Source organism: Sminthopsis crassicaudata, chromosome 4, assembly GCF_048593235.1.
Source record: "Sminthopsis crassicaudata isolate SCR6 chromosome 4, ASM4859323v1, whole genome shotgun sequence".
Taxonomy (NCBI): Eukaryota; Metazoa; Chordata; class Mammalia; order Dasyuromorphia; family Dasyuridae; genus Sminthopsis; species Sminthopsis crassicaudata.
In genome coordinates this window covers 383622498-383645408 of record NC_133620.1, presented here as the reverse complement: position 1 = coordinate 383645408, position 22911 = coordinate 383622498, and the positions used below count along the sequence as shown (strand labels likewise).

At 35.4% G+C, this 22911-nt stretch overlaps 1 protein-coding gene across 4 annotated transcripts in view; it reads left to right on the top strand.

Moving 5' to 3' along the window:
* The window catches only part of PCNX2 (pecanex 2), a 370349-nt gene that overhangs the window by 322085 nt on the left and 25353 nt on the right, over window positions 1-22911 (top strand). For all 4 annotated transcript variants that reach the window (XM_074262410.1, XM_074262411.1, XM_074262409.1 and 1 more), the window contains exons 27-29: window positions 3263-3496; window positions 6336-6439; window positions 22719-22863. In XM_074262410.1, coding sequence (XP_074118511.1) covers window positions 3263-3496; window positions 6336-6439; window positions 22719-22863 — 483 coding nt within the window. The remainder of the gene's footprint in view (window positions 1-3262; window positions 3497-6335; window positions 6440-22718; window positions 22864-22911) is intronic.

Below are 22911 nucleotides of genomic sequence, written 5' to 3'. Positions count from 1 at the left end.
GATTTATCTCTCTATTAAAATTCTGATATACACTTTAAATGACAAGTCAGGGAGATCTGTGATATTAGGGACTAGATATTTTAAGTGACTTGAGAGGACTGCTGTCTCCAAAGGGCTTCAGGATATACGCCATCTTGTTTTGTTTTGTTCAAATCTTGCTCACTGATACTACATGTTTATTTATCAGTTTTATTTATTCCTACAATGTCTTTCTTTCTCATGCATCCTGAAGGATTTTATATCCTGCTATCATCCATGATATTTATCAGTCTTAAGAAATGAAGATGAAAAATGTTTTGTGGCTTATACTCTGTTCATGGTGTTCTTGACTTACAAACCTATGAGAAACGTTGTTAATATGATTTCTTTTATCTATCGAGGAAAGCTAAAGCAGAGAGAGATAGGATGCTTTTTCCAAAGTCACAGAGCAAATTTTAGCTGTCACAGCTCTGAATTCTTGTAAACCTCTGAGTGATATTCATTTTTATGTAACTCCAGGTATCATTGAAAATAGCTACAATGGTGAATTAATATTCCACTATCATCCCTACTACTACTACCACCATCACTTCTACCACTACCACTACTACAATGACTATTTTTAGTATCATTAGTAATACTAATTAGTAATATTATTACTGCTATTAGATTTTATGTATATATGTGTGTGTATATCACCTTTTTGGGAAAGAACTTTACAAATATTATCTCATTTGATCCTTACAACAATTCTAGAAGGTAGATGTTATCATTATTCCCATTTTATAGATAAGGAAATTGAGGCAAAGGGGAGTCTCACTAGTCACTCAGCTAGTAAATAACTAAGACTAAATATAAACTTAGGTTTTCCTCATGCCTGAGCCATCTAGCAATTGTTGCTACCCTATGCACTTCATGTTCTGGGGCTCATTTTGGAGTCGGAGGTTGGCAGAAATCTTTTACAGAGGAGTCCTGTTGCCATTAAATAAGAGGATAATAGTATTTTTTTTAGCCCAGAAGGATTAGAATATTCCCATCATTGCTGGTTGGAGCTTTCTCAAATCCAAAAGTACATTAGCATCTGTGAAAAGCTGAGTCTACCATGTTACATTCATTTAACCAGAGACCATCAGGGAATGGCATTATAGTTTAAAACAAAAGCAAGAAAAGCTATCCATTCATCTTGGTTTCCCTAGTGCTGAGGAAGGAACTGTGGGCTGCTGGGGTGGGGACCAACATAGTGGGTTTAAGGAAATAATGTCTATTACTTATAAGATGAATTACCAACTTACTTGCACAGATCTTGGGGGCCAGAGCTTTTCTTTGTTCTAGGCAGCCTCTATGTGCTGCTTTCATTTAATTGTTTGGAAGGTCTATAATTTTAATGGTCTGGGAAGAGTACCAATTAAGAATCTGATCTCGTCATGAACATGAATCCTCCCTGGTTAAATCAGGGACAATGAGTGCACGCCCATGCACAGCAGATGATATCTAGATGAGATGCACAACCATGTTTCAAGCACTAGGATCAAGCCTTAAGTAACATCAGGCACACTTTCGTTTTTCTGTTCTGATGAGAATGTAAAGACTAAATAAAGGAAGCAAATCCTTCACTGGTCTCCTTCAGTATGTTAGTGTCCAACTTGCTTTTCCTTTTTGGGGTCAAGATATAGATATCCTTTTTTGGAAAATGGTGCCATTTACAAAGAGGAAGGCTTTGTAGAAAACAATGATTTTGAGTAGAATAGTAAAGGTATACAGTGTAAATTGTTTCCCACTTGATAATAAAAAGCCATAGCATTTTCAAATTAGCACATCTGATTGTGGAAAGAAAAAAACAACAGCTTTTGTAGGCCATTAGAGATATATCCATAAATATTTTCCTTAAGAATACTTTTATTTTCTTCTTTTTTTGTTTTTTAAATAGGTTTTTATTTTGTTTTCTGCTTGTTTTATGGCATACAACATTATATTACAGAGGTATCTTTGGTGGCATAGTTCAGGGTTTCTTAAACTTTTCCCATTTATAATCCCTTTTCACCCGAGAAATTTTTATGTGACCCTGAGTATATAGATATGTAAGATAGGTGTATAAACCAAACATTTATTGAAAATAAACCATAATTTCATGACACCATATTCAGTTACAAAACCTCATATGGGATCGTGACCCACAGTTTAAGAAGCTGAGGTTTAGTGGACAGAGGGCTAGACTTTGTATTCTGCCTCTCAATTTCCTCATCTATAAAATGGAGATGAGAGAGAGACCAGAAAAAAAAAATCAGAGACCAAGAGACAATGACAAAAACAGAGAGATGGAATCAGAGAACATTTATTAAGCACTGATATGTATCAGAATTTGTGCTAAGGCTAAGAATACAAAATAAAAATTTAAAAGACAGTCTCTTCTCTCAAGGAACATACATAGAAATAAGGAAATAGTATCTACCTCATAGGGTTGTAAGGATAAAATTAGATATATTTTTATGCACTATATTATAAGAAGGTGGAGGTTGGGGATTTATCAAATACTAGATAACTATAAGTCTTGATTATTGTGTTGTGGTGTCTAATCTATTCCACTAATCCACCACTCTATTTCTTAGCCAGTTCCAAATGTTTTTGAAGACTGCTGCTTATAATATAGTTTTAGGTATGGTACTGCTAAGCCACCATCCTTTATATTTTTTTCATTAATTCCCTTGATGTGTTTTGAAAATCTTAAAAATAATGCTATTATTATTATTCCCTAAATAGTTTGATTCCATAAGTTGTTCAATAGAATCATCAGTGAATACACTGTTATCCCAAAATTCTTAAGAGAGAGAGAGAGAAAACACTTTAACCTTTCCAGTGGGTTCCAGTGGGTTATATATCTAACCTAAATCATTATGGCACAATATTCATGAAAGTCTTTTATGGTCCTAAATATACTCCTGTGTAGGATACCTGCCCTGGCTCCCTTTTCTCTATACAAAAAGGCAAAGGTAGCTACAAGATTATGCAATAGGATGCTTGTTTTTATCCATTTTTGTAGTTCTAGTCATTTAAGCTCTGTTAACCATTGTTTTCTGATGACTTTCTTCCTTATCCCAACAGACTCAGAAACAGGACATTTTAGAAACGTACAAGTGGCTTTTTGTAAAAACACAGCTAATAGAAAATAGGGCTGAGGACATATGAAAATTTTCTTATTCTCTGGAGTCTGACTTACTTTTTCAGGTGTAGCTTTTTGACTTTTATAATGGATGAAAGATTCTCAAATCTTGCTTTTCCTCTACAGAGTATAATATACTTTACAGTGAGCTCCCCCAAACTCCTGTCCTGGATCAAAAATGAATCAATCCTCAAGTCCCTGCAGCCTTTTGCAAAGTGGCACTACATCGAACGTGATCTTGCAATGTTCAGCATTAACATCGATGATGATTATGTTCCGTGTCTTCAAGGGATAACCAGAGCGAGCTACTGTAATGTGTATCTGGAATGGATTCAGTATTGTGCACGCAAAAGACGGGAGGTATGTAGGGATATGTGTGTGAGAGCAAAGGGGAAGCTTCACTGCACTATGGGCAGAAAGCACAATTGCAATATGCTTACTGAGTTAATTCTCCATATACTTGATTTTGCTTAAGTAAAATAAATTAACATGAGTAATTTTGAGAGAGAATATAACATAATGGGTTAGAGGCACTAGGTAGCACCACAGAGCACAAAGCAAATTTGCAGTTCAAAAATCAGATTCAGATACTTACTAGCTGTGTGATCTCAAGCAAGTCACTTAACTCTGCCTCAATTTCCTCATTTCTAAAATGACCAGATCCAGTATACTTGCCAAAATAAAACAACAATAACAAAAAAAGAACCTAACTCCAAAATGAATTCACAAAGAGTCGGACACAGCTTAAATGACTAGCAATATAGTATAGTGGATAGACATCATTGGAGTCATGAAAATTTAGGTTTTGAGTCTTGGCCTCTGACATGCATTCACTATGTGACCTGGAGACGTCATTTCATTTCTCATTGCTACTGGTGACTTTTCAAGAGTAAGTTTCAGAGTAAGCACCATTCTGCATTAATAGAGGAAACTTCCTTATTGGGAATTCCTTATCCTAATAAAATCACAGATTAGGTGAAAAAATGATTCTTAAAAAAACTTAGTTATAATACAATGAAAGAATGAATATAGCAGCCTTTATCTCCCCATACACCTTTGTGTACACATCAGTTGTCTCAGAGACACTGTCATTTGCCCTCTTCATTAACTTTATTCTTGAAACTCTTGTTTTTAAATTATACCACCAAAGTATATTCTGCTGAAATCCATCTTCAGGATGACTTGCCAACTAGTGCAATTTATGACACATAATATATTATCATAGACCTGCAAATTCTATGACCTATTTGTTATTTTGGTACCACTATGACTGAGGTGGTTTAATGGCTCAGTGTATAACTTGCTGGGTCTGGAGGCAGGAAGACTTGAGTTCAAATCCAGATTTAGACATTTACTAACTATGTGAACTTGAAGTCCCTTTAAACCTCTATTTGTTTGATCTAAGGAGAAGGAAATGGCAAACCTCTCTGGTATCTTTGCCAAGAAAATCTCATGCAGAGTCATAAAAAGTAGAACACAAACAAACACTACAATTAGCTCTTTCTTATGGTCTCTATTGCTAGTAAACTGGAGTTAATTCTGGTTAGAGTAGTCATGAGACAAGGAAAATGGTGTGGGGGTGTGTGTGTGTGTGTGTGTGTGTGTGTGTGTGTGTGTGTGTGTATGTGTATGTGTATGTATACCCATACACATCTCCCCCATAAATATACTTATGTAGATAGATAAATCTACATATGTATCTATAGAAATGTCCATATATATTGAAATAAATATGAAAAACAAATATGAAAAATGAAAAAAAGCATGGAAACATTGCTTGAAAGCTCATTTTTTGCTGTGTTCCTTCTGAAAAACCAAGGCTTTGTGTAGGAGGAAAACGAAGGTAAGAGAAGCCTGGCAGTTTCAAGTTTAGAACAACTTCAGCAAAGAATAAAAGATTGGGGGGAGGGAAGGTCATCAATCAATAAGCATCTATTAAACTCCTACTATGTTCCAGGCACTAAGAATACAAAGAAATTCAAAGACAGTGTCTTGTCTTTAAGAAGGTTATATTGTGATAAGAGAAAGACTCTCTCTCTCTCTCTCTCTTCTCCTCTCTCTCTCTCTCTCTCTCTCTCTCTTTCTCTCTCTCCTCTCTCTCTCTCTCTCTCTCTCTCTCTCTCTCTCTCTCTCTCTCTCTCTCTCTCTCTCTCTCTCTCTGTCTCCATATATATGTATATACCTATATGTATTTATGTGTGTATAAAATTACAAGATAAATGCAGAACAGATAGATGTTAACATTAGAGGGAATAACACAAGTCTCAGAGAGTAACATATTATCTCTATGGTTTTGTCCAGCTCTTTCTCCTATGATGATAAGCAAGGACAGTGCTCCATCTCAGCAACAAGTACTTATTGATTAGCAATCACAAAACTTGTTCTCATCAGATTAGCCAATCAGTAACTACTCTCACAGGTCACAGTGGTTTCTCTCAACCAGGCTGTGGTCTGTGAATAATTATCTTGATGGCCATTGCAGAAATCCCAGCTGGTAAATGCCTATATCAAAGCCTCATATCTTTGTCCTTTGATTAAACAAGTTCTTTTTCTTGCAAAAGATATCTTGTTATTATGTGAAGCATTTAAGATCTTCTGACAGAATCTATCTGGAAGAAAATATTTATTTGTAACTTGTATAATTGTAGCTAATGCGAAAGACAATTTAGTATTTTTTTTGCAAAATAAAGTTCTTGTTTCCCAATCAGGACACCATGATTATAAAGCTTCCTTATAGTTGCTATTAATGTGAGTATTTAGGGGAATCCTACTAATTTTATCAAATGTATACCCACTTCATAGACTGAGTTTTTTTAGATCAAAGATCTATATTTGGAGCCCCACTAAAGTGAGAACCAATAGGATTTGAGTGCTAATTTTAACTATCACAACTTTCTCCCTAAATGATCCCCCCATTTGTTGTCACTTCAAGTTTTAGTCATATCTGACAATGAAATGGACTCTATGATAAGGTAGTGAGATCTTTGTCATTAGAGGTATTCTAATAAACATTAAAGTATCTCTAAAGAATGTTACTTTAGAGATTTTTTGCATTTTGTAGGAGATTAGATTAAAACATCTCAAAAATCTAAGCTCAGTTTTATAGTTCTGGGCATATAAATAGATTTTCTAGTTCAATAGAGTTTTCTATATGTTCAATTTGCAAGTAAAATGACCCTTCTTGTTTCAACCTTTGCAGCGTTTGGACAGTGATGAGGACTCCCCTTTGGTTACTCTTTCCTTTGCTCTGTGTATCATGGGAAGGAGAGCTCTAGGAACTGCCTCACACAACATGGCCTTCAGGTAACAAGAGAGGAAATAATGGGGATTTCCTTGGCTATGGGGGCTTTTGTGTGGATGCTACATTTTTTCTGCAGACTTTAAAGAGATATTGTGACCATTTCAAACTGGAGTGTGAAGGGGGAAAAAAACATTAAGATCTTGCTTTGTTTTTAAAAATAAGGTGTTTTTTTTTTTTTTGTCTTGGTTAGAAAACAATTAATTAGATTGGTTTGAAGGGCTGGAGATTTCTAGATAAGGATATTTGCATTGAAGAATATCATAATATTAATAGGTTGCTAGAAAGGCATAATGGTTGGAACACTAGATCAATAGGTATGAAGAAGTGGATTCATACTGCCTTTTATATTTACTAGTTGTGCAAGTTTAGGTAAATTACTTGAACTGTGAAAGTCGCATGACCTATAACATCCTTTCCAGTTTTAAGTCTTTGATATTATAACTTACCAATTCACATATGGGTCAAAATGTACATTGGTACAAAGAATTCTTATTCAAGGAGTTCTCTTACATTCATTATATCAGAAATACTTTATTCATTTGCCTGCTAGGTTAACATAAAAAAATTCTGTACCAATTTGAATTTAGTAGTTACCTTCTAATTTAAATCAGATTTGAAGATCGCTTTAAGGTCGCTATTAAAGAAACAATTTAGTGTTGGCCTCAGTAAGTAGTTCCAATGTATCTAGCTAGACCAAGCACTCACCTGTACCTATATCCCCTGACTTTGATTTCTGCCTTTTTAGATGCCCACAACACACCATTTTCTATGTATCAAAGAAGAGACCAATTGAAGTTTATCACTTCACCAGTGGATATGCATATAAATTCCTGGGATGTATCAAAAAAAAAAAAAAAAAAAACATCACTTTGCAAAGAACTAATGGGTCCAAAGGAAAAGTAAATATAACTTACTGTTCACTGAGTAATAATAATGATGATAGCTAATATTCTCTGAGAAATGCCAAATGTATAACCTCTTCCTCTCCATTTCCCCTAAGCCTAAACCACTTTCCACTTCTTGGCCCAGGCACAATAATCAGCCACAATCTCCTGAAAAGAACATCATATGTTTATTAATTTACAATTTTTGTAACTTCCCAGATCCCAAACTCCCTTTCCTGACCTGTACTCCCATATATGTGTTAATTTATTTTATTTGAATGTGAGCTTTTTAAGAGCAGAGATTTTGTCTTCTCTCTCTCTCTCTTTCTCTCTCTCTCTCTCTCTCTCTCTCTCTCTCTCTCTCTCTCTCTCTCTCTCTTTCTCTCTCTCTCTCTCTCTCTCTGTCTCTCTGTCTCTCTCTCTCTCTGTCTCTCTCTCTGTCTCTCTCTCTCTCTCTCTCCTCTTCTCTCTCTCTCTCTCTCTCTCTCTCTCTCTCTCTCTCTCTCTTTCTCTCTCTCTCTCTCTCACTCACTTTCTGTCTGACTCTCTGTCTCTGTCTCTGTCTATCTGTCTGTTTCAGCACAATGTTTAGTATGCACAAAGTACTTTATTTTTAAAAGTTTTTTTTTCATTTATTCACATAATGCTTTTAAGGTTGCATAATAATTTATATGATTGTTTGGATATTCACAAAAATTCCATAAATGAAGGCAGAAAGTGAGCTCTCTAAACTTCAATGCACAACACAACCTTCAGGTAACTAAAGGGGAAACAATTAGAGTTTTCTGAGCTGCCCAAGGTACCTGTATGGATGCCCCTTTTCCTCTACAGACTTGAAAGAAACATTGTGTTATCTTTCTTGTTTTCTTGCTGTTGTCTGACTCTTCAAGTTCCTATTTTGGGATTTTCTTAGCAAGTACTCTGGAGTGGTTGGCCATTTTCTTCTCTAGCTTATTTCAGGAAACTGAAGCAAGCAGGATTAAGTGACTTCCCTGGGGTCACACAGCTAGCAAGTATTTGGGACTGGATTTGAACTCATGAAGATGAGTCTTCCTAACTCCAGGCTGGGTGTTCTATCCATTATGCCACCTAGCTCCCTTGTCTTCATTGATAAAAGAGGAAAATTATACCAGGAAATTAATAATTATTTTTCAAATTAAATGTATAAAAAGTCATTCAATTTATAGATACTTATTAAATATTCATCACATATGACACATTGTGTTAGGCCCTGAGGTTACAAACTTAAAAATGACATAGCTGCAAGAGGCTGACCATATACTGGGGAGCTATGACATATTTGTTAATAAACTATGAGTTAGCCAACAATGGTGATGAACACAGATCCAGTCAAAATACTTTAGGAAAAACTGAAGAGGAAAAAGCCACTGTCACTAGCATGGAACAGGAGAGAAAGAAACTTCCCTAATGCATATGCAATTCAAAAGCCAAGCTCCATAGGTCTCCTATGTGTTGGTACATCTTTGGAGAACCACTGAACTAAATTCAGGTTATATTGGGCAAATTTGCCCTAGGTTACTCAATAATGTGTCTTCCTCTTGTTTCATGTCCCTAGTTTGCAGGATACCCAGATAAGATATACTTTCCTGGCAGAGGTTCCCCTAAAACTTAGCTGACCACCTTATGTGAATGGAATGTGGTCTTTTTCCCCCTTTTCTAAAGTTCTTGCCAAAATGTATTATAAATTATCAGTTTGCTGTAATTCATTAGTGGCAATCTGTTAGGTGAAAGAAGTTGTAAATTGTCAATTGATAAGGAGACAGCTTAACTTCTTGTTATCGGTTTATGTTGTCATTTAACTCTGGGAAAAACAGTTTATTTCATCAGCAATATTTCTACTCTTGCATTCCAGTATTTCCTGCCTTTTCTGTATGTGAAAAAATCAAATCTTTTAGCTTTAATATGTTCTATTAGGGTATATTGTAGAAACATTCCTCCTTGCCATCTTGCAACCAACTAACTTAACAGGATGGATCCCTTTTCAGTCTTCACAGACAGTATCCCTATCATGAACAAATAGAATGATTATTCAAGAAATCAAGGAAATCATTCACAGATTTCCTAAAATTGTAGACTATCTGCTTAGAACCTTGCTTTTATTGAAACCACAGACAGATATGAGGAGACGTAGAAAGGTGCCAAAAAGGAATTATTATATTTTTTTTTTGCAGGGATCAGATAGAGAGGCAGCCGAATTCTCTCTGTGATATTTCAAGAAAGTAGTTTAAGATGACAATATAAAAAGCCATCTCTTTATCATTTTAAGAGTTTTTATTTTATTTTACAAGTGCTTACCACTTAAAGATAAGCAGATGCATTGTGGAAGATTTCGCCATTTTGTTTCATATCTCAAATGCTTTCAAAGACTTCTTTAATATCCTTTTTTTTTGAACACCTCATTCAGAATATGTCAGGTCCATGCTTTTCATTTCTTGCTCCCCTTTTATTTTCTCTTGATTGAGCAGTATGCTTGCTGGTTGCTTTTTTTTTTATTTCAATGGGATTTTCCTTATTTTCTCCACTTTCATGTCTTAAAATAAGTCAACTTCACTTGTTTATTTCCAAACATTGTGAGGTTTAAAAAGACCTCAAGATTATTGACGATACTCTGAGGACTTTCAAGGAATGATTAAAATAACTGTGGATACTATAGGTTAATAAGGGACCTGCATCAACCTATAATTTTATGATGTGGTTTTATTTTTTTCTTTAATTTAAAGGGAAAAAAGGATGTTCCTTATCTGTTGTTCCTAGACAAGATTGTCCCTGTTTCTTAACTATAATATCACCGGAGGCAAGGATTTTTAATCTAAGGAAAAAGACCTCATAAGTCTGTGGAGGGGCTTCAGGGAGTTCATAAACTTAGATAAGAAAGAAATATGTATATTTATTTTCACTTTTTTTTTTTATTTTCCCTATAATCCTATACATTTTATTTTATGTTTTTAAAATCATTATTCTGAGGAGTTCATAGGCTTTACCAAATTGCCAAAGGGATCTATAACACACAAAAAGGTGAAGACTCCCTGACTTAATGCATGTTTTCTTTCTACTGCCTGCCACCACCAGAAGAAAGAAAAGTAAAATCCACCATATTTTTATAGCATATTCAATGCATCCAGTTTTGATAGTGCTTTGAATCATTGCTTTTTTGGAAGTTCCACTCTATACACCTTAGCCTGAATGGGAAATAAGTTATATTCTGGTCATATCCTGAATTTCATATAATACTAAATGATCTGAGAGTACTTGGTCCTAGGCATGAATAAGTTAAGTGTTCTCTCAGGCCACTAAACTAGATCTCTGGGATTTAGTGATCAAAGACAGGGTCCTCTTATTCGTTACAGCCTTAATACAATGTTATCTCCCCTCACCCCTAGGAATTCCTCAATAAAATAAGCCATTTTATTTAGAAAATCGAGTAAAACTAATAAAATGACTTGGGAAGTCATAATAAACCACAAACAATGAAAACAAGCAAAGGAGTATTGCTAAGGAAAATACTGATGTGATGCTGTAATGGTTTAACATGGGTGGAAAATAAAAATGTAGAAATAGTCCTGTGATTCATAAGACAGAGAAAGTCAATATTTTAAAGTTTACCAAGTACGGAGAAAAGTGGAAAGAGTAATAAAATTATTTACAAAGATGGAATGATTTTCATGAGAAATCAAAGGAGTTGGTGGTGTCACTTAGCTTGGAGATTAAGAAATGACTCGATTATCATCCCCAGATTCATGAGAGGTTATTTAATGAGTTGGATGCTATCCAGTTCTTGGTCTACAAAGGAAGAAAAAAAAGCAGATAAATGAGCATTTTAAAAAAATAAAACCAAAGGATTTGTTTGTTTATTTTTATGTCAAGGAAGACACTAAAGTTCAAGAGGCTTCCAGAATTTCAATTTAGTTCAGCAAACTTTATATTCTAAGCTATAAAATTCTAGAGATATAGAAAACAAAAGTTAAACAATCCATATCCTCCAGGAACATTCTAGTAAGAAATGAATGGTTTACTTTCATTTGCTCTATGAGATCTTCCAGAAATTGAATAGAAAAATTGTTTTAAATAGTTTAAATAAAGTATTGGTCATCAGAGTTATGTATGTCAGATGTTGACACATTAGGCTATCTTACCTACAACATTATTTCTCCAAGTATTTAATAACTATTCTCCTCTCCTGACTTGTAGTATGTATTTTCATTAGAAGGAGGAAAAGGATAGTTCCTTTCTGATCATTCCTACTGAACCACTACCATGGCAACCATTGGGTTAAGAGTATAATAGTCCAAGGTCAAGATTGTTAGTGCTAGAAATATAAATATAAAGGATGAACCAATCCCATTGCCAATGGCTACATTCTAATTGGAGACAAATATATATAATAATATATGCAGCATAAATATAAAGTGGGAAAAAAGGACAAATATATACAGTCACTTAAAACAAGATAGAGTACTTGCACCTGGGGAGATCAAGAAAGGTTTCTGGCAGATAATGGTGCCCAAGCTTCATTTTTCTTAAAGGAAGAGTGGGTCTCTTCCTTTATATTGGGGTTGGAGGCAGAGTATCTTCTCTCTTGAGTAAGCAACAGTCAGGTTTTAAGTGTGGGATTTAGGTTGCTGCCATTAAACTGGGCTAGCTTTTCAATGTCATCAGCATTCCAATTAGAGTTAATTCTAAGAGTTAAAGGAAGTCTGAGGAATTGTAGTTGCATAATTGATATCTTTCCACAATAATTTTGCAAAACAACTTGAACATAATTTGGATTGATTTTTCAGAGCCACAATATAATAGGGGATCTCGCTTTAGAGCTGAAAGAGGCCTTAGACATCAAATCCCTATCCTTTCATTTTAGAGATGAGAGAACCAAGGCCCAGGGAGATTAAGACACTTTCCCAGAATCACAAAGCAAGTCTGTGTCAACGAATGTTCCATTAAATATCTTGTGTTATCACTCTAAGGAGAACATCATAGACTGATTTTTCTGCACAGAAAAAAACATCTACAGTTTGTCAAGCCATGCTATACAGTGAAGGCTATAGGGATAGAGATATTACTTCCCCAAGTAAGGAGCCTCTCTATTTATATAGGTTTCTACATTTTCTGCATTGTCCCTGTTTCTTAACTATAATATCTGAGGCCCAGAGGTAAAATGATTTGCATAGGATCACACAAACAGTTTGTCAGAGAGAGAACTTGAACTCAGGTCTTCTTGGGCTTAAAGCTAGCATTCTCTCTATTCATTATATTATCTTATCTTTCTGATGATATTGACCTAAGTAGTGGGGAATATCTTCCTGATGACTGGGTTAAGAGTTTTCTTACAACCATGGTCAAGAGAGCCATAACACATTTAACTACTGTTACTCAGACTTGATTTCTGAGTAACTCAGATATTAAAACATATATGCTGGACATGCTGCTAACATGAATGTAACATGAATGGCTAGAAAGAAGGAGAGAAGGAAGAAATGAAAAGGAAGAAGGAAGAAGGATAAGAGAACGGAGGAGGGGAAGGGAAAAGGAGAAAAGGAATGTGAAAACACAAAGGAGAGAAAATAAGCAAAAAAAGAGGGAAATAACAGAGTCTCTGCCTTCAAAGAGTTTATATTTTACCTGTTTGGAAAGTCATTGCAATTTCTACAGAGATATTGGTCTGCCAGTTTTCTTTGGTAGTCTTTCTGGCAGTATAGTTAGTTTAATCAGACATAATACATGTGTTTGCTTTGTTCTGTATCTATATGAGATTAGAAATCATTAGTCAGAAGACTCATATTCCAGGCCAAGAGATGCAGATTATGTCGTGTCTCAAAAAGTGATTTACAAAGATTTGTACATGGTTTGCAAGTATCTCATTTACTAATCAGTAATCATGGGTAAATCCAGACTGTAAATCAGACTTAATTGTGTGCATATGTTCCCTAAGCTTTCCATTTACAGGACTATGCTAGAACAGAAGGCTCTCTACAATCTGTAAATGCTTTTGGATATTGACAGTGTTCAGAAATTAACTAACATGATCAAATCAATCATTGTACTGGTAATCCCATAGAGGGACCTGGAGAAACCTTTGTACCATTAGGGCTCTTTTATGTAAGGCCTGGGACTCATTAAAAACTGAATGCACACACAGCCCATTGTGGTACATCACCCCAAATCTATAATGTCCACCCTCCCTCTTATACGTCCCTCACTGAAAGACAGAAACAAGATTTATTTGTGGGAACTGGGACCTGTACCCAGAGTGTACAAAAACAAATAAACAACAACAGAGACAAACACAGAAAAACCCTAGCTAAGGTTAGGTTTTGGAGAAAAGGCAGCATGATATAGTAGAAAGAATGAGGAAAGGAAAGCCAATGGATCCAAGATCACTGCTTATATAACCTGGGCAAATTCCATAATCTGCCTAGATCTCAGTTTCCTTGTATGTAAACTGAAGGCAGTAGATCATACAATTTTTAAAATCTCCTTCAGCTCTAGATCCTATCTATGTCTGACTTCACCTTAGCAAAGGCTACTGAAGAAAAGAACAAAGGGACCAAAGTGCTAGCTTAGCAGGTGACTAAAATGCAACTGGGATTGAGAAGCCCTGGATTGAGAAATTTGATAAGCAGGAGAAATAGTCAGCAAATTAAATGAGAGTCAATAGGCCACAAACCAAACAAAGCTGCACCTGAGAGGAATTTCTTAAAAGATGTGATGTGGGTTTTCTTTGTATGTGGAGAACTCTTACCAACAGGATTAGAAGAAAAGAAGAAGTCCACTCTTACCATTGGCTGATGATTTCAGATCCCCTTCTCATGTTAGGAGGATCCCACCAATGTTTAAATGTTCAAAATAGTATCTTGGAAGTTCCTCAAGAAAACCTTTCCTGTTACCTGGAGAAACTGTGACATTTCAAATCCATCATAAGGAAGCCTGATCCATCATTATTATAGTTTATATTCTCAAGTTATATATTAGTTCATATGACAGAAATCAAGTCAAAAAGCATTTATTAAATTATTATGGGGTGTCAGGAACTATGCTAAATGCTAAGGATGTAAATACAAATAGAAAGAAACATAGTCTCTCCCCTCAAGGAGTTTAATTTCTAATGGAGGAAGATAACACATAAAAAAGAACTGAAATGTGAAAGTGGAAGAGGTGAAGGTACTTGGCACAGAGGCCATAGGAATAAAGACCTGTTATTTGTAAGAGCAAATACAAACTCCAGGTAACAGTAAAATCTGGAGAGGAATAAAGTTATTAATGGATTGGGTAGAGCTCCTTAAAAGCAACAAACCAATCAAACAATGAGGCTGCAAGGAGAAAGATCACTTCTACTATGAGTAGTCAAGAGCTTTCACAATGAAGAGGTTTCTGTGGGATCACAGATGAAGTCAAAGTTGCTGTATCAAATTCAAAGAGTAACTGTCAGGATGTTTCCATATTTGCAACAGTATTATAGCTGTGAATGTTAAGTGAAATCAAGTCTAATTATGAAGTATCAATAAAAGAAATATGTTATAGTTGTATTTTTTTCTCCAAATACTGTTACCAAAGCACGGAGCCCATTAAGCAGTCTTTAAGATTACAATGATCATCAATTAATATTGCTAGAAACTATTTTGTGAACACTCAACATATGACTTCTTTAAAATAAAACTTTCCTTAGTTGTTTGTGTTCAAGAACCTATAGGGAAAGAAGTGGTTTACAAGAGTGGGAATCTTTATCTAAGTTATCTATAAGATCACAAAATAATAGTGCTAGAAGGAACCTTGAAATTCATTTGGTTCAAACTGTTCATCTTACAAATGAAAAAAAAAAGTCTAGAAAAATAAAGCAAAATTTGCCCAAGATCACATAGTTTAAAAATGGGAAATTTTATATTTGAAGGTGGGTCATGTATTGAGCCCCGTGCTCTTTTTACTATAGCCTAATTTCAGGAAATTATCAACTAACAAACAGTATGTTGTTGTTTGTTTGCTTGTTTTTGGTTCAAACAATGCTCATCCCCCTCCATTTTTCCCTCAAGTGTAATAGGTCTTTTTTGCTCTTTCATGTGATGTAATTCACTCCATTTTACTTCCCCTTTCCTCCTCTTCCAGTATAATCCCTTTTCTACTCCAAGTTTATTTTTCCTCACATTAAAATCAGTTTATTCCTACACCCTCTAACTATATCCCTAACAAAGATACAGTTCTCAAGAGTTATACATATCATCTTCCCATGTAGAGATACAATCATTTTAACCTTTAAAAAACAAAGTTTTTTTTTCCTTCTCTTTTTTACCTCCTTTTTTAACTCCTCTAGAGTTCTGCATTTGAAGGTCAGATTTTCTGTTCACTCTGGTTTTTTTTTATGAAAAATAAGTAAAAATCTCCTATTCCATTGAATGTCCATCTTTTCCCCTGAAAGATACTTACTTTTTCTGGGTAGTTGATTCTTGACTGTGGTCCAAGCTCCTTTACCCTCTGAAATAACGTATTTCATTTCCAATCTTTTAAAGTGGAAGCTGCTAGGTTCTGGGTAATCCTGATTTAGGCTCCTCAATATCTGAATTGTTTCTTTCTAGCTACTTGCAGTATTTTCTTCTTTTTCTGATTTTAGCTACAATATTCCTTGAAGTTTTCATTTTGAGGGTCTCTTTCAGAGAGTGATTGATAGATTCTTTCAATTTTATCCTCTGGTTCTAGGATGTCAGGGCAATTTTCCTTGATGATTTCTTGAAAGATGTTGTCCAGGGTCTTTTTTTTTTCATCATGATTTTCAGGTATTCCAATAATTCTTAGATTAGATTATCACTCCTGGATCTATTATCCAGTTTAGTAAAGAAGTATTTTACATTTTCTTTTTTTTTTCTTTTTTTTTTTGTTTTATTTGACTGTTGATGTCTCATTGAGTCATTCACTTCCATTTGTCAATTCTAATTTTTAGTGAATTATTTTCTTCAGTTAGTTTTCTATCTCCTTTTGTATTTGACCAATTGTACTTTTGAAGGAGTTGTTTTGTTCATTGTATTTTTTTTCTCATTTTACCAATTGTGTTTTAAGGAGTTAATTCTCTTTTTTCCATTTCCCCAATTCTATTTTCTTTTTCCATTTTGCCAAATCTATTTTTAAGAAGTGGTTTTCTTCAGCATAGTTTTTTCCCCATTTCACTCAGTGTATTTTTTAAGGAGTTGTTTTCTTCAGTCAATTTCTATGTTTATTTTTCCAAACTCTACTGCAAAGTTATAATTTCCTTTCCTCATTTTCTCCTAGCTCTCTTTTAAGATACTTTTTGAATTCTCCCAAGAAAGCCTTTTGAGTTAGAGACCAATTCATATCATCTTTTGAGGCTTTATCTGGAATGTTTTGTCTTTAGTATCTTCAGGGTTTGAGATCTCTTCTTCCCTGTTTCCATAATAGCTATCTATGGTCAGAGTCTTTTTTACTTTTTTGATCATTTTCAAAGGTTGAAGTCTGCTCCTAGGGCACAGGGGAAATTGTCCTGAGCTTCCTCTACAAGGCAACAGGACCTTCAAGCTGCACTGAGGCAGGTGCTGCAGGATTTTCCCTTGTGCTGGGTGACCCTGGCCAATTTCTGTCTGTTACACTGGGGTTCAGAAGCTTACTATTTGCCTTCTGTAGTTGGGTTTGAGGTCTCACAGCTATCCGCTGATCCAGTGGCCTTCTGAACCAGAATACAGTAGCCAATGCTGCTGGGGGATTTTGGCCTCCCACTATATTTCCCATGTGGGGCCTCTCTGCCCTGGGCCTCCCTGTGTTGGGTCTGCATTGCTCCTGCACCCAATTGAGACAGACTTTTCCTGAAGTTCTTCCAAGCTATCTTCTGAGTAGCTGCTAGGTGATAGAGTGGCCAGAGCACCAGCCCTAAAGTCAGGAGGACCTGAGTTCAAATCTGGTCTCAGATACTTCCTAGCTGTGTGACCCCAGGCAAATCACTTAACCCCAATTGCCTCAGGAAAAAAAAAAAAAAAAAAAAAAAGAAAAGATATCTTCTGGTAGAAAATCTGTTATATTCCATATACATATACATTTACATATGCATACATACATACATACACACACACAAATATATATATATATATATATATATATGTCAGTCAACTTTTCTTTCACTCAATTAGCTATCTCCATGATTGTAAGGTGATATGTTCATCATAGTATTGTGTTCATTTTGTATGAGCAAGTTCCTCAAGATACTTTTGTCTGAGCTCTTCTTCTGACTCTGCTCTCTATGAAGCTCACCTTAATTTCAACCTGTTTTCCTTATCTATGACTAAATTCTCCTGCTTAATTTCCTAGATATGGTATGTGATACATTTTTTTACTTCATTATTTAGATAGTGTCACAAATTAGAATTTTAATCATTAGAACAACGTTTTATATTTGGTCTCTTTCCACCTCCAGAAAGCTTGTTTATGCCCTCTCACTGGTTAACACTAATGTATTCCAATCCTTGAACAGCTCACAGGATCCCAAACTCATTCCATAATCCCTGAGAAAGAGATATAATCTGACAACAAAGGTGTGCAAAAGAGTACACAATTAAGACATAAGATATTTATTCTAATCCTATCTCCATTATCAACTATTCATACAATGCTTTACAAGTCAAGTAACCTGTCTGAGCTTCAATTTCTTCATCTATAAGATAAAAGGGACTATGTGATTGCTAGAACTATTCCTTTTAATGAGCTCTTAAGTGAGTTGGGATTGTGGTTATGAATTCATTCCTGGGAAAATAAATACATGTTATAATAGTGTAATATCAAAGCAAAAACAAAACAAAAAACAGCCTTTTCAAGTTAAAACATGCATACCCAAGTATCAGCTATTTGTCATTTTCCTATTGCCACTAGAGTAAACTATAAATTCCTCTATTTGATATTTCACAAAATGACCTTTTCCCAGCTTTCCAATCATTTTACACATTACACACCTTCTTATACACTACAATCCAGACATGCAAGTCTAGCATATTCAACCTACCGTGGAATATTATATATATATATATATATAAATCCAGCTTCAGATACTTTGTAGTTGTGTGAATTGGGAAAGTTACTTAAACTTTGTTTGCCTTAGTTTCTTTATCTGTCAATGGGGGTAATTATAACACCTACTACAGATAGGTAAGGATGTACTCTGAGGCTCAAATGGTATAGTTTTTGTAAAGTGCTTAGTGCTTTGGCATATAGCAAATACTACATAAATGATATTTATTATCATCATTACTATCACTATTATTAGTATAATTATTTTATATTCCATCATGTATATTCATACATTATTAATTGTATTCAACAACATATAACATATATTATGTTGTTTTCCAGTAGTTTTCACTTATGTCTGGCTTTTCATGACCCCATTTGGGATTTTCTTGGCAGAGATGCATTTCTTTTTCCAAATGAGGAAAGTGAGGCAAACAGTTCTCAAGGTAACACAACCCTTAAGTGCCTGGGGTCAGACCTCTCAAGAAGAGTCTAACTACAAGCAGGCACTTATACACTGTGCCACCTAATTGAGGGTGCCACTCATCATCATTGTTGTTGATTTTAAGCTTGAAATTGCACACAAAAAATTTTGGACACTTCTTAAGTTTCTTGAAGGCTGGAAATCTTTCACTTTTGTATATGGGCCTCCAGCACTTAACGTAATGCTGGCACCTAGAATTAATCTATCTTATTAAAGAATTACATTATTTCTAGTGGTGCTTTTTTTAAACAAAAGATTTCACACATACATGTCAGATGTTCACATGCTTCTGTACTATAAATGCATTTATGTGTTTAAATCTAGCTTTGTTCAATCTTCTTCATAAGGTTTTAAAATCTATTTTTAAAGACTTTGTCTTCTCTTTCCTTTTAAATTTTTCATGCATGTAATTTAGTGCTTGCTCTCTACAGCTGAATATACTCTTTCCTAACTGATTGGCAAAGTAACATCTTGGTTGTCTTTTATAGGGGGCTTTCCTTGGCTATGGGCTGTCTGCTCAAATGAACTGTGTTTCATATGGTAGTTTGTCTGCAATGAAAATTTTCACTAGCTGTTTGTGTATGTGTGTGTGTGTGTGAGAGAGAGAGAGAGAGAGAGAGAGAGAGAGAGAGAGAGAGAGAGAGAGAGAGAGAAACAGAGGCAGAGACAGAGAGACAGAGACAGAGAGAGAGAGAGAGAGAGAGAGAGAGAGAGAGAGAGAGAGAGAGAGAGAGAGAGAGAGAGAGAGAGAGAGAGAGAGGAGACAGAGAGAGACAGAGAGACAGAGACAGAGAGAGAATGTAGAGAATAAGGAAGACTAGGAAAATGAAAAAGGAACTTTAAAAAAAAATTTTATATGACCCTCTGATCTCAACTCCTGAAATAAAAACATTCTATATCAATTCTGGACAATAAATGGGCTGTAATTTACTGTTTTAGAAAGGTCACATCTCTCTGGTAGGGGAAAGGTACATATACAAATCCTTTTGACTCCATGATTAGTTCTCTAGCCTCTATACCATGATATCTCTGTCCAATTCCATTACTGCCTTTAAATATACGTTGTTTTTATATGTAAATGCATTACTCTTTGAAGATATATATATCACTTTTAAAACAATAATGTTTCTAGATACACATATGTGCATATGAATATGCATGCATGTAAATATCCATATTGCTGGATATGTATATGTGTACATGTCTATATGGAGATTTAACACTCTTTCCAGCTTGAAATTTCAAGAATTTTTATCAAATCCAAATCAGTGATATGTTATCAGTGTCTAATGCCCATTTCTTTCCTCTATCTCACTCTCATACTATCTCACCATATTTTTTTTCATTTCTCCTGAAATAATTAAGAAAATTGCAATTAAGAAGAGATTTTCCTTCTGTAAAGTACAAGTAATATATGCATCATAAAGCTGGAGTGTTTCATCTCTAAGGTGCTGAGGAAAAGTTCTATTTTTGTGTTTTCTCCATTTTACACCATTCCATGTGAGCAGCATTGAGTGACACGATAGATCCTTTTCACTGAAAATAGAAACTTTGAATAATCTGTTGTTGTTTGGAGGTGGCTTTGGATCAGAGCTCAGCATCTGTGCAAGATCTGGGTGAAACTTTGTTTTTCTTGGCCCTTGCGAAGCCAAAGGCAAATTTTGTTCCTTTTAAATATACTTAAGACAGAAGTACACTGGCCCTGGATCCTCTTTCTGGCCTCATTTTTGATTAGCTAGGGGATCTTGGGCAAACCACTTCATCTTTGCTTGTCAATTCCTCTGTCCATAAAATGGGAATAGTATTTTTCTTATGTATACATTTCTACTGGGCCATGCCTAAAGATCCCTGAGTGTGGAACTGAATTCCCAAGTCGTCCCTGAAACATAACCCATACCTCCCCATCTCTGTCTCCCCTATCTCTGAGATTTAATTCTCTCTCTCTCATTTCAGTACTTAATTTTCTTCCCTGGAAACAGGGTATGTTTTTAAAGGGTTTCAGATTAGGGTTTAGGGAAAAAAATCACTGTGAACATTTTAAAAGCCCCACTTTTCCTTTACTAGGAAAGTCAACTAGCATAGATTGTCTTACATAGCAAATTCACTGTGCCCTGCTGTACCCCAGAACTTAGGGTTTCACTGCTCGAAGGCAATCCACAGGAGACTTGTGCCTGCATTCTGGAGACACATCCTCTCTCACTAAGGTTCACATGGTCTTCCCTGTCAGTGAGGAGGCCCTTGGCCATTGCCTCATACTTTTATTTTCTTCTATCTAAGCTGACCATTGAATGTAGACATCTCTCTCTAGGGAGTTGTGAGGGGAAATTAATGAGCACAGTACATTTTGCAAATAAATGTTAAAATGGTAATCAGTGGAACTATTTCCCTAATGTGCAGGTCTAAATGCATTGTGTTGAGTCAAGAGACTTGTTCAGTGAGCCAAGTCATTAAATCCTTATGAGCCAGCCATCCTCAGAGAGCCCCCTTCACACACGTTTTCCTTCTCATTCTCTCCCAGTTCAACACTATTAGGTATGATGTTTCTTGTACTTGTCATTTAACTACCTCACTGGGATTCAGTGAGGAATTCTGAGTAAAATGCCCCAAGGTTGTGAGATGAAGGATACTAAACAATGTTTTAATGTTAATAAAAAAAAAAATTGAGAAGCAGATTTCTACCCCCCCCATCCCAAGAATTTCAAACTCCCCAAACCCTACTCCTCATATTCTACAAAAAGTGGGGGGGTTGGGGAGGAGAGGAAGAGCAGCCTAATTGCTGAAAGAAAACTCACTTAACTAAAGCTTTTGTTCTATATTAGAAGGTGATCATGTATTTGTACAAATGAGGAGAGGGAAAGCATGAATAATTGAAAAATACAGATAATTCCCAAAGATCATTTCCATCACTAGCTCCATCACTTTGTGGAAGATTTCCTCTTCTTATCAAAGTTATTAATGAGTACATTTTTTTAAATTTTTCTTTATTTCCCTAACCTATACTCCAAAAGAAAGACATAGGCTCATGGACCTAAGAGGTCTATAGTCCAGGAAGGATCTCAAGCCATCTAGTCCTAACTCTTTGTTTCTAGATCAGGAAAGTGAGGCCCAATTGATGTAGTGACTTGCCTAAATGACACAAGCATTGGAAGCAGGATTAAAATCTAATCCCTCAATTCTAGATTTAGCATTCTTTCCACTGTAACATTCTGCATTTCATCATCAATTCAATTCAGTTTAATTGATTCCAACAAATGTTTATGAGGCATCTTCTATATGCAAGGCACTAACAAAGACAAAAACAAAATAAAAATAATTCCTGACCTCAAGGAGTAGTGACATAATGCTAAATGACATCCAGAAGCCAGGGAGATAAATGACCCAGGATATTACAGATAATACAGACTGCATCTCCAACGCCCCAGATAAAAGAGTGTTTCCAAGTTGTTGGTTGTGAATTCTGTCAGCATTGAGATAACTGGTCTCTTTATTTTCTTGGCATTGTAGACTGGATCCCCAAATGGTTAGCCATGAACAGTATTAACAAAAATATGTTCTGACTAAAAGTGCTTTCTGTGTTCTCTAATATAACATCAATCAGACAGACAGTTCTGTGGCTCATAAAATCGATAAAAATGATTACAACAGTGTAATACTCATTATTTGATATGAAGATAGGAATAAGATTTGTGGTCTCTGGGAGTCTGGCAAGATGCTATGAATCAAGGGCCAGTCATCTTGACTCAATGGAATAGCTTGTAGTATTTCCAGTTCTTTAGCTCATGCTAAGACAATGGCATTGAGAACTTGACAAAGACAAATGGGAAGACCAACTTTGTTTGAAATAACTGGCTTCTTCCAAGCCTTTTCCACTCTGTGTTAAAAATAAGGAACATTATTTTACAGCCTAGATTCCTTTCTGTATGGTCTTCATGCCCTGTTCAAAGGTGACTTTAGAATAACTCCAAGAGATGAATGGGTATTTGCTGACATGGATCTGCTGCATAAAGTTGTCGCCCCAGCTATCAGGATGTCTTTAAAGCTTCATCAGGTATGCTCCTTTGTTAATCTATTGCATCTGGTATTCTCCCTGACACCA